General features: G+C 49.2%; 1 protein-coding gene across 1 annotated transcript; it reads right to left on the bottom strand.

Moving 5' to 3' along the window:
- Window positions 1-1,859: 1,859 nt before the first annotated feature.
- LOC128267016 (PR domain zinc finger protein 8) lies at window positions 1,860-3,380 on the bottom strand. Its single transcript, XM_053003807.1, has one exon. It carries the CDS (start codon window positions 3,378-3,380, stop codon window positions 1,860-1,862), a length of 1,521 nt encoding a protein of 506 aa, XP_052859767.1.
- Window positions 3,381-12,641: the final 9,261 nt, after the last annotated feature.

Below are 12,641 nucleotides of genomic sequence, written 5' to 3'. Positions count from 1 at the left end.
GCTGGGGTTGGGACGAAGGACTTACAGCCTAAATATAGTAGAACCGATAACATCCGCACCAAGTGCTGGCAGATGGACGCAAAACTATCAAAGTAACCATCGTCAACCCCACTTAACGAAGCTTAAGCGACGGTTTAATCGACCATTTTCATTTTTCATTTAATCTCTCGTTATTCGGAAAACGCATCAAATCAGATAAAAGATCTTGAACAAATATAACAAAAGTTCTTAAAATTTGCTTCTTTTTTCAACTTTAGTCATTATTTTACCATTTTTTTAATTTTTCAATAAAGTGGCAAAAATTCATGTTGTTCAAATGGCCATAATGTTCAAAGTAATGCTGGTAATGCTTTACCATATTCAAAATTAAAACTGGGTTGGCCCATCTATGAAGAAATCATGTATCCTTCCATGTATCCGCCACTTCACTTTGAACCGTTTCGATCGCAAAGAGGATCCTTAAAATAGGTTACCAAAAATACTTCAAATAGTTTTTCACCAAGGTCCTATCGTATGCAATTATCAATCAAAATAGTAGACATTTTGACAACCTACTGACAGACCTACAGTTTGATCATCAGTTCGCCATTGGCCCAAAATCAACCGAAAAACTAATGATTTTCCAACACTGCGTAAAGTTGCAACACTCAAAGAAACTCATAATTAACAGGAAAACAGATGAGTGGAATTGGTTCCGCTTCGCAATCTATGGCGCAACCTATTGTTTGCCCGACAGTGACCCGCAAGCCCCAGCCCAGCCACCGGCCCCGTCGTCGCCGGTTTGATAAATGGAACCAGAAGCGACAACATGTTAATGTAATCCGGCCAGTCGGCCAACCATGGCCATTTAATCGTGCTTCACGTAATGAAAACGCGGTTGTCCGCCTTCCACGCGGAAATCGGGAATAAACCAGGACCTCGCCATGCCACGCCACGCCGCACGATGATTTATGATGATCCGTCCGTCCGGTTCCACATACCCGGCACTCCACTCCGGTGGGCTTTATAATCGAATTTCGGATGTGCTCCGCGATAAGTGCACGTCGCCGGGAGGTGATCATTAATAAAAATTATCCATTCCGCTACGATAAGACAACATTTATTAAATACAGTGTTTTTTTGTGTTCGATTTTGTGTTCCGTTCGCGCTTTACGCGCTTCCATCGCTGGCGTTGGGGGTCATACAATTTTCTTGGTGCAAGGACTCTTGTTTCGGGGGGCTTTTGACGTGTCTACTCCGGGGGTTTTGTAAGTATGTTTAATATCACATTTGAAATAGCTAATACGTAAATTCAACATGTTTTTTCCCTTCCACATTCCCTTCCAATTTGCGGTGCAGCAGGACAATGGAGTGCTCGGGACGTCGGGTGGAAAATTGAAGTGCGAGTTGAAGAAGTTCCCGCGTGCGCGCGCGTGTGTGTGTGGGTCTAATTTCCATTCCTCCGCGTGTGGAGTGCTTCTTGCAAACAGGTCCTTCGGCCCGGGACACACACACTCCGCCGAACACTGGCCTCGCCGTGTCGGTCTCGCCTCATTTTCCCGTTTTTCGCACAGCTTGAGTCCTGCCGGCGGAACAATAGCCGCGGCAAGACCCTTCCTTGGTTGAGACGCTTCGCTTGTTGAGAGGCGAAAGGATTGCCGAAGGGGGCTCCGTGCGTTGATTAAAACATATTTTAATCGACGAAACATCCCTCTGCGTCCCTGCGCCCAGCCCGTGTGTGCGTGTGGTTGAAGTATCCGTCACGGCGTTTCACCCACCGGGCGGAGGGGTTCGAAGTGTTCCGAGAATCCTGACAGATGGTTAGCGATTTGCTGTTCCCATTTAAGGTTGCCTTTGTTGGCCACAGCAGCCCGCGCCCTCTATGCCAGACGTCCGGACGGCACACCGGGGAGCAGGCCATGCGGGTGCTGGTCCACCGACCGTTTCGAGCCCTTCCCGGTCGTCGTCTCCAGCAGGTCACCCGCCTTGTCCTGGTGGGCGGTCATGTGGCGCGTCAGGTGGTGGCGCTCCCGGAAGCTCTCATTGCACACCGGACACTTGAGCTTGTCCTCGCGCTTCCGGCGCGCCTGATCATGCACCTCCCGCTCGCTCTTGTGGTGCGACCGCATGTGGTACACGAGATCACTCGTCATCCGGAAGCTGATGTTGCACTTGGCACACACGTTCTGGGCCGACAGCGTGAAGGTGCTCATGGCGGACGGAAGCAGCGTGGAGAGGATGGCAGCGGCGGCCGGGTTCCGCATTATACCGTCCACCTCGGGGACGGGCGGGGTGCCAACGGTCGCTCCACCGAACGGCCCCCCGAGCGAGAAGTGCGGTCCAGTGGCGGGGAAATACGCAGGGTGGCTGGCACTGGCGCTCGGGTCCTGCGGATCGGGACCCACCGGTCGGTACAGGAGGCCGACGGGTCCATGGCCCCCGTGCGACGGGTGTTTTCCGAGTACCGGCGGCGACGATGGCGATTTCCCGTGGAGCGGATCATCTGGCCGGGCCGGAGGACTTCCGGCCGGTGTGAGGAACGGCCCGTACTCGTACCGGAAGCCGGACGAGTGCTGCGAGCCGGGGCTGAGCGAAATCGGCGGGCTTGTCGAAGGACAACTGTGGCGATCGGGACTGAGCGGTGGTGGCCCGGGCGAATCCGGCACGCCAAGGCTGGCGGCCACCTTCGAGAAGGCACTGCGCGGTGGGTCGGCTAGATCGGGCGAAGCGGTCAATGATCCCGGGCCACCGCGGGGAAAAGGACCTCCGCCGGCGAACGGTTCGTAGAAGCGGGCCCCCGGGAAGAGGTACGCCAGCCGTTCGCTTTGCAGGTCGCCCAGGCTGCCGGCCGGATGGACGGCGTGCGAGGTCAGCGGTGGGCGCCCCAGCCCGGTCGCGGCCGCTACCGCCGCCGCCTGCAGCACGTCCGGTGCGAAGTGGTGCCGCTCGACATCGGCCGACGTCGGCCGGATCGGGCTGAAGCCACTCTTGTGGGAGAGATCCTCCGACCGCGGCTCCGACTGGGTTGAGTCGCTCTCGACGTCGATCGTCGGTGACGGCGGTGCCTGTGGGATGGGGACGGGGGCGGGCAGTAGTTGCCGCTTGGGTTGCTTCCCGCGGCCCAGCTTCTCGTCCGGCATCATCAGGAACGCCACGTCGAACGATCGCTTCCCGGACGTCCGGCTGCCCGGGATCTTCGCCACCGGACTGTGCGACGGCGGCAGATGATTAAGCGGATGATGCTGGTGGTGCAGGAGGTGGTGCTGATGCAGGTGCTGATGTTGGTGATGGTGGTGATGCTGCAGATGGAGATCCAGCAAGGGCCCACCCGAGGCCGATCCGGGACTCCCTGGGGTCACCTTGACACCGTTCATCCGCGACTGTTTAATGTCCATCGTCATTGTCGACGGTCAGCCGGTCAGTCCGTCCCTGCACACACACCTCACACTACGAACTCCGGTCAACGAAAGGGTCCCTACTTTTGAGATACTCGCGAAAGACACTTCGACAATTATTCGCACAATTCTTCACCACCGGGAACCGGGAAGGATACGCGTGTAAAGTTCGTGTAATGCCGTCACGAGCATGAGCCGGAACTCAACCCAACCTGTTCGCGGTGAACGCTGCCGTAGAACTGCGCTTCGCAGATCCGCTCCGCGGTGTCCTTATGCTGGGAGTGGCGCCAGCGAGTGAGTGCGACGGCACCCGACGGCCGGATTGGCATCAAATCAGAAACATATCGTCGCCGAGCCGAGCAGAACACCATCGGGCACATAAAATGGTGAATCCCCCGTCCTTCGGTCCGCAGAATGTGCCCGAAGGGGTGAGCGAGAGCGAGAGAGAGCGAGTGCGAGAGTGAGCGAGTTGGACCACGCCGGTAATGTACATAAACATAGGGCGACCGGAGCCACAGCATAGGGTTGGAAAATATTGTCCCTCATCATTTTCTCGACGTTTTCCGTGCGCCGGGCCCTGGTCCTGCTGCCTGCCTGTGTGTGTGTGTGTGCCAGGCACTTGTTACGATGCGAGCGAGCGAACGAGAGAGCGCAACACGGCCCAGCGGGAAATCGGGAAAGTTTTGGGGAAAACTCACTTCGCATACGCAAGCGCGCGATTCTGCTTCGTCCTTTTCTTCCTCTTCGCCGTCTTCTGCTCGGTACGGTTGGCGCGTACATATGCACGGGATACATGAGATGGAGAAGCCTACAATATGAGGTGCGTTTTATGCGAGAGGTCCTTCTTTCGGGAGGACGCCCGAGAGCGCCGTCGACGGCACGGCGAGAGTCCTAACGTCAGCATATTTCACCTCCAGCCCTTAATCCAATGAAAGAGCGAGAGATGAGCGCGAGAGAGAGAAAGAGAGAAAGCGACTGTGTTGGAGCCCATGGCAACGGGCTCCGATGGTTTTTCGTGGAGCGCTCTTTTCTATTCCACTTTTTTGTTGACGCCAAAATCCTGCCAAGGAACCGTTTTGGGGCCCATTTTCTTTTGGGCGAGCCGAGCAGATTTTATGTACGAACTACACACAAGCCACCCACGCCTCGCCGACGCAGACATAGCAGACATTTTCTTTTTGCCAGTCCCGCTCTATTTACGGCATCGTGTCTCTCGTTCGCTCCCGCGCGGCCGACGCCGTGGCCTGCTCCTTGGGCGTGAGTGTTTCGAGAATATTTTGAAGGTGGAGCATCGCTGGAGAGCATATTCTGCGCGCGTGTGGTGGATCCCGAGCCAGGACAGGGTCCTCGCAGGACGCCCCGACCGAGCGCAACTCGCCATTGGACTCGGACTGATCCTGGCGAACGATGGCGAACGAGGGGGCTACTACTTTATGTTCTAGATCTGTTTCGCTGGTAGTGAAAATGTGGCAAATCGGTGGAAAACATGTTGTTTCTATACATCAACCAGAAACTCGCTCTCGGTGGGCGTGCGTGTGTGTGTTTGAACGTTCCGAGCTGGAGCGTATGTGGCGGCCGCGTTTTTGTGCTTTTTTCTCGTCTGGCCGCTGGACCACCGGAAGATTGTTGCGCTGTTGCTCCCTTTTTTATGTGCCCGAGCGCTTCTGCCTCTGTCGTCCACCGAAACTATGTATCGTGAGCAGCATGTGGAGGAAGGATGCTGTGCCATACGAAGCGATTGGGGGAGCCAAATGGGCAAATGAAGGAGGACGGGTGCCACGCCACCCAACAGAAGCCCCCATTAACGGCGAAAAATGAAGATTCCGCACATCTTGTGCATAAGAAATCAGGCTGCGGCCACTCGGCTCGGCGGAGGACCCGTTGATGGTTTGGTCGAGCGCAGAGGGCCCAATGCGAAAATGGGACCAGACACGGAACAGACGTGGTGCACAGATTCTTCCAACCATAATCTAATAACAATTAGAAACAACGCTCGTCTTCAGCTCGGTTCGATGCGGGATGCTGGTCGTGGATGAATTTGTTCGCAAAAAATGTTGCCTTGGTTTTATTAATATGTTCCGGAGTTTTTATAGATGTGCTCAAAGGAAGAGGCTCAATGTTGGGCATATTTGCGAATAGCCAACGCAAACTTTGACCATAATTGAACCATGATCTGAAAATTCTTGGGCAGGTAACATCAATGAAAGTTCTTTTTAATTACATTCGTAGCATAACAATTTGTTGAAACTATTATTGACCATTTTGAGCGAATAATTTATTTTGGTTGTATAGCAGATTGTTGAATGTCACGTAGTTTACGGGTTTAAATACAACTAACCGAATTAAACAATCTTGAAGGCTGTACATGTTTAACGAATCGTGTTTGAATTTCGCACAACTAAAAGTAAAGAAAAAAAGGAATGCCTTCGTGTTTCTGTACTTTCTTTACTACACAAAAAACAATTACTAGGGTTTTTCGACACATAACTGTTTTGGGACATTAATGTCTTTTGCGCCTAATAAGTCAACTTAGAAGTTAAGTTGAATTAAAAAAAACTATTTTCTTTGATTTTTTTACTTCTAACAATTTATTGTTATTCACCAAAAGAGTGATACAGAATTGTTAAAATTCGCTTGTTTCTTAATGAATAAATGGGACAAATTTATACTGTGGGGTACTGTGAAAAGCTTAGCATTTTTAACCTATCTTTAAATTAGTTAGCGGTGATGAAACGACTCCAAAATTCAATAGCACCCCTTCGTGGAGCGAAACGTTGTCCTGATTGCTAAGCGCCTTCGTTAAAGGCAACGTTCCAACACCGACCGATTGCAACCACTTCAAATCATCCAATAAGCACTAGTGCACAAATGAAATGTTTTTCATACTTGAAGTGCCCACGGCCGAAAAGTCTGCCCATCAATCAGGCGAGTATTTATCGGAGACGTCCGTAAAATCGACTCCATATGGTTCGTTCAAACAGACCACCCCTGTTGGTAATAGTCAAACACCGCGACCGTTCCGTATCTTGAAGTCCTTTATTATCGATCACGAAAGAAGCGATCCGAAAGAAGCGACTCAGAATTAGTCCGTCTGGTCCGGCGTTTCGCTTATCACTCCTGGTTCTTTCGTAATGCCAAGAGTGTCCCAGAGAGTGTCGACCGATGATCCTACCTCTCTCACTCGTGAGTCGATCGGTGATCATCTCTCTTGGCTCGTACGCGGGTCTGCAGCTTGTTTGCAGCCTGGCATGCAAGCAGCCTGGCATGCAAGGCGGCTAGCTGGCTCTACCAATATCGGCGGCTATTGGTAACAACCCCTATAAAACAAAACACAAAAAATCCCACTTACTTCGAGCCGTGCCTTGGACCGTGGACGTCTTTTCCCCAATGGTTTGAAAACCCGTCAAACCTGGCATCAGCGAAGAAAATGTTGAATAAATTCGGCGAAAGGACGCGGTCGCAAAAACCCCGGGCAAGGGAAAAACCACGAAAACCACGAGTGGGCCCCGGACCGATTATCGAAGGGCTGAAGCCGCGCAACCACTAGTGCATATGTCAGGATTTAACTTCGTGCGGGTCTCGGATCGGAGGCTGCAAGATGCCAGCCAGGTTTTCCCTTTTTCCAGGACGATTTTTCAGTTTTTTGCCCTTTTCGGGCCAGCCGTTTTCGTCCGCGGTAGCAAAGGGTCGCTCCCGAGGGTTGCAGCGGCTCGCGTTGCGCTCTGGGTTAATCAGAATTAAATACCGAAGTCCTAAGTCTGGCCGGGGGTAGTAGCGAGCGAGTGCGAATGGCGCGTCGTTAATGGGCGAAAGGGAGTATGAAATGCACGAGGAGAGGGTTGCCCGGCCACAGCGACCGGGCCCGGGCCCGTTATCCTCCCGGGGATGCGGTTGCATAGAGAGATAAAATAAATGCTTTTATAAGCGATTTCGCTCTAATTCATGGCTACAGATTACATATGTGTTAACAGACGGTGACATGTGTGCCGGCTATCTGTTGCCAGAGTGCGGATGGGTGTGCGTGTGTGTGTGTGCTGACGCAATTAATGTCTGCTGACCGGCAAAAAGGATGCCGCCGCCGGAGGATCAGGTTATTTTTAAGGGACGGCCACTCGAAGCGGCCATCATTCTGCGGCAGGTCCCCTGGGTTGCTCGTTTCTTCCGGGGTACACCCGACACCCTCAGATTGCACAAACATTATTCACCTTGTTTTTGTAGCTCGGCGCAGGGTGCAGCACAATGGAACGGCACATTCGCTCATTAGTGTCCTGTCGCTTTTTCGGGAAGCGTTCCAGGGCCCGGCCCGGATGTCTCATGGTCCGATGGGTGTTTGATGTTCACGTTTCACTTTTCTCCTCCCTCGGAGGGTGGGATGGGGTGGCCAGTGAAGGGGTGCGACCAGCGGGAAACATATGGTCCGATTCGCGTCTGAGAGATGTCCGCAGAACGCGAAGGAAGTTGAACAGATGGTTTGGGATGCGCTCCCAAGGAGAGAGCGAGCGTTAGAGGTCAGGTCAGGTTTTGGGTGTTTGAAGGTTGCCGGTTCCAAGTTTAATCGAGAATCGAACGCCTATCCGTGTGACCAGCATCTGTTTGGACGCGTTAATTCTAACACTTACGAACTCCAGACGACGGCAGCGTTGGAAGAAAAACTGGCCCAATATGTTAATGCCATCGGAAGGATTTATTTCGCTGCGAGAGGATGGCGCCAAACCATCGGAAGTACCTGATGAGCTCTACCCACTTAAGTTCATTCATGTCTTCAGGTATGTCTTTCAATTTATTAAGAAAATACTACAGTAAATTAATAGGTTATACCCTAAAAGCCACCTGAAAATTGCAAGAGCAGCGAAAAATATAGCTACTGTAAGACGGTGTCTAGGATTATTTCCAATAACATTACAAATGTTCTTAGTTTATATGTTCATATTATGTAATAAACACTGTAGTTCATTGACCGTAAGTCCGCTAATATGTTAATGCTTTCGCTTTAAAAAACAACCGACTTGTGCGTATTTTATTTACTCTTTGTTAAAGATCCTCATAAATATGATTATTGGAAGGAAAATAAAAAGAAATCTGAAAATCCCGAAAATCTCGTATGAACCAATCATGATCGAATGGTTGTCGATGGCCCTTGGCGGCGCACAAGTCACCCCTTTGCACCTCTTGAGAGTGCGGTGCCAGTTCGGTTCGCTTCCCCCATGCTTGCGTCCGCGCTATTGTCTTCGAATTTATGGCCTCGCCAAAGAGGGAACCGCCTGCCGCGCGGAAGCGTTCCCCTCGCGGCGGCCGTGGCCACCTGATGAAGTGTTTTATTTACCGACCTGGGGCACTATTTAGAACACTTTAACTTTTGAACCCCTTTAACTGCGGCCCCCGGGGTCGCTCGATGGGATGATATGCGCCACCGACCTGTTTTTGTGCCGCGAAAAGCAACGCTCTAATTCGATAAAAGAATCGTTTATGAAACGCTTCCGAATGACGGTGGTACGTGTAAAAAACGCCGTTGGATGAAGTAGGTGCTTTTGAGACTGGCTGGAGATGCTTGACTTCCATGCGAGCGGCATCGGAAACAGTATCGTGGCGGACGGATGCGATGGTTTTGCGATAATTACCTTGCATCAGGAAGTCATTAAGTTGCGTCGTTACGCTTATGTTCGATCGCTGGCCCGCGGTGATGAAGATGACGTGAAGTGTTGTGGTTAGAAAAGTTGAAGTGTGGTGGAACACTCTCCAACATGTTCATCGAAAGTAGCCTCAATGGAAAACATGGTCATCAGATTAGGTAGCACTTCGAAAGAAAACTTAAAATCCACTCAGCAAGGTTCCGTTCCAAAATGCTTGCCGTTTGACTCGAAATGGTAACAGATTTACTTCACTTTTAGTGATGCAGTTCTTCAAAAAACCTTTTGGATGCATTCTGGATCTACTTTAAATTACCATTCGTTACAAATAAACGTTTGTAGGATGATGTGAAATATACATCGAACATTCGTACTGTGTATTAGTAAATTAGCCAACCCATCGAAGTTCTCAATTTAAATCTAAAAGCTTCTTGTAAAAGCCATACCTTTTTAATGTTGCATAACCAACAGGCAGATAGGCAAACGAAATTTATTTTTTTATGTATAGAAAATTTACTTACACCAAATATTGATTTTCACCGATTGATAACTTCATTAGACGAGAATAGATTTTGAATTAATGTATCGAACCATCGAACTGTCCTTCGATTTTTAACCACTGATGATGGCCGAAGGGCAGCGCTGTTTTCGTAAAGTTCGATTCATCGATAACGAATGCTAATTCGTTTCGCAAACCAGCGAACCGAACGAAGTGTGAATCAATTCCGTTTGAATGGTATAAAAATAAACCACAGACCAGATTTTGGGACTAGGAGAAATGAAGGCGCGCGTGGACTGTTCGGGCAGGTCCTTACGCAGCTACAACTGTTCCGGGAGCACCGAAAATTCCGTACCGCAAATGTAGCATGTCTGGTCCCGGTCCCGAAAAGCGCACGAGATGTGAAATTTCCTGTAAACATTAGCATTAAAATTTACACTTTCTCCCCGCTGGACCGGGGCTTCCTGAAACCCTGAAGCCCTGCACCGCCGGAACACCAAAAACAGAAACGGAACGACGTCGACAAAACACGAAAAACATTCTTTCTTCCGGAAGTGCCCGTGGTGGCCACCGTTGGCAGGGAAGCGGAAATGGGGAAATAATCAAATTTCCAACCATCGGTCTCGGAAGGGCGAAGGCTAATTCAATTATCCTTCGAAACTCTCGTGTCTCGTGCCCTGCGCCCGGGTGTCATCACTCTGTCCCATCGGCGGACATCGTAGGCCGCCAGGCAGGACGTTGGTTGGAATTTTGCACGGTTCACAGCAAATCCGGTGCTCGGTGCAGCCCTCGACACCGGGGACGGCCGCGGTTCCCGGTCGAGTGAAGCGACAACGAAGCGTTAAGGCCGCCGGCGATTGTTGGGTGAAATTTATTCCGTCACGGATTTTATGTTTTTAAATGATCTTGTTATAATTTCCACGAGGGGGGAGGGCGGCCTACGGTGGTCTCGGGTGGCGGGATTTGTTGGCCGGATCGTTGTACAGTGTCAGTGTGCTGGCAGGCGATTTGGAGTTTGCCGGATTTGCTGGCCGATTATCACGCGACTACGGAGCAGATCCTTTCCGAAGGGCTTTGCGGTGACGGATGATTCTACTTTTTCGAGCTCTGGAACATGGTGGCCGAAAAAGGATAACAACAGATGGATGACTACGTACCGTTTCGGTCAGTGTGTCGCTGTGCCGTGTGGAGTGGGTTGATCCTTTCTCATAAGCAATTTCATTGGGCCCTTCCTTTCAAACCCTTGCTCCATTCGGAAAACAGATTTTTTGTACCCAACTTTTCATCTCTGTGATGAGTGAATAATATAATAATAATATTGTTTGGATTTAGTATATTTTTGTTTTTTAATTGTTCGATCATTTGGTTTGTTAATTCCTCTTTTTATTGAATTATACTATAAAATATTGTTATTGAAAAAGCTTTTTTAATTTTGTAACGTTACTGTCGCTTTTGAACTGAGAACTAAAATTTCGAGAGAGTTTTGATTACTTAGTTTTAATGTTTATAGAAAACCGCCAAATGTTACAGCAAGTGCGCCAAGGGTTAATAAGCGAACCGACCGGCCAGTTGCTTGCAGTTCGGAACGCAGGCAAACGGAAATATGTGAGCTGTTGTCGGCGCAGGTCACGCGTGATAATCTAAATTATGTTTTTTAAGGACCCTCACCATCCGGGCAGGGTGTTCTCCGGGCACCACGAACAGGCGACGATACGTCCATGAGAAGACTGATCCCGAATCTGATCCTCTGTCACTCGGGACGGTGGTTTTCCCGCATCTTCGAGCGGGAAAGTGAACAATTCGTCACCAATCGAATTAGATGCGCCACGCCAAACACGACGCGCAGGACGCACGATGGGCCGGCCTCGAGTGCCTCTGAAAATGGCCAGCACCCCGGAAGCATTCCCAGGATTAGCGTTCATGCGGTGCAAATGGTGTGCTCGTTTGCCATAAACCGTGCCCCGGTGGACCCGGAATGTGGAAACGAATCGATTTGCGTACATGAATATGTTTCTGGCCCGTGGCACGTGATTAGATTTCACGCAGCCGAACGCATCCTTAGTCAGTCAATCGCCGGGGACAGTGTTTTTGTACGGCCCCATCATCTCCATTTTTGAGCGTTTTGTTTTCTATTTTCCAGTGAATCCTACAACAGAAACATGATGTTATCAGGTCGTTGTAAAATGGCGAAAGAAAAACAATTAAATCTGGTTACACACGCTGCACACGCTCGGGAGTGGGTTCGAATCCCACGGAAGATGTTTTACGGCGGAACCATGCGGCTTCGGATAAAAAGGTGTGACTAATGAACTAAAAGAATTTCCCTTCCAAATTATAACGGTGGGACACGTTTTGTGAAATGGCAGTTTGTAGTCGATAAATGACAACTATAGATGACTTATTGCATCGTTGGGAATTTCTAAAATTTGCTTTCCTGGAATCGTTAAAAATCCATGAAAAAATCATATCATTTTGTGTAGGAGCGATCGATGCTTTAGTTCGTATAAAACTTACGGAGTTTGAAATTATAGTGAGAGAGATTTAGTGAGGTAGGTTATTATGATTGAGGATCGTTTGTTGATATTAATCACTTTATATACATACGAGTATAACAAAGAAAGTCATTTTAGTTACAATATTTCTAACTCTAGAACGGCCGAACCGATTTGGCTAAAAATTCGTGAGTAGGTAGCTTAGAACCAGGAAAAGCCTAAAAATGTTTAAACAACCCTATCAAAGAATCGTGAAAATACTATTTTTTTAATTTATGCTTATCCTAATAAACAAATAACCTTGATAAGATCCAAAATCTGCTTATTTATTGCCTCCGAGGCGGATTAAAGTTCGCAGAGGTCAGCTAGTATTTCATTAAAACTTAGTTCTTATTTAAACGTTATTTATTTTTTATTTTTTAATCTTAGAAGAACGGATCGAGCCGTTTTTATTTTAACGTTATTGATACTTATTATACTACTTTCAAAAGCTTTCCTCAGTTGTCCATAATTGGAACCATTTTTCAAGTCATACAGAATGTGTTTTCACGAATCTTGTTGCGGTTGATAATGTTCTTCTCATCGTGCCGTTTGTAGCATTAATCACCGACAGTCGAAAAAGAGGCTCATCAAGGGATTCCCCTTTGTT

Source organism: Anopheles cruzii, chromosome 2 (assembly GCF_943734635.1).
Source record: "Anopheles cruzii chromosome 2, idAnoCruzAS_RS32_06, whole genome shotgun sequence".
Taxonomy (NCBI): Eukaryota; Metazoa; Arthropoda; class Insecta; order Diptera; family Culicidae; genus Anopheles; species Anopheles cruzii.
Note: the sequence above shows the minus strand (reverse complement) of the source record. Positions and strands in the feature narration are given on the sequence as shown.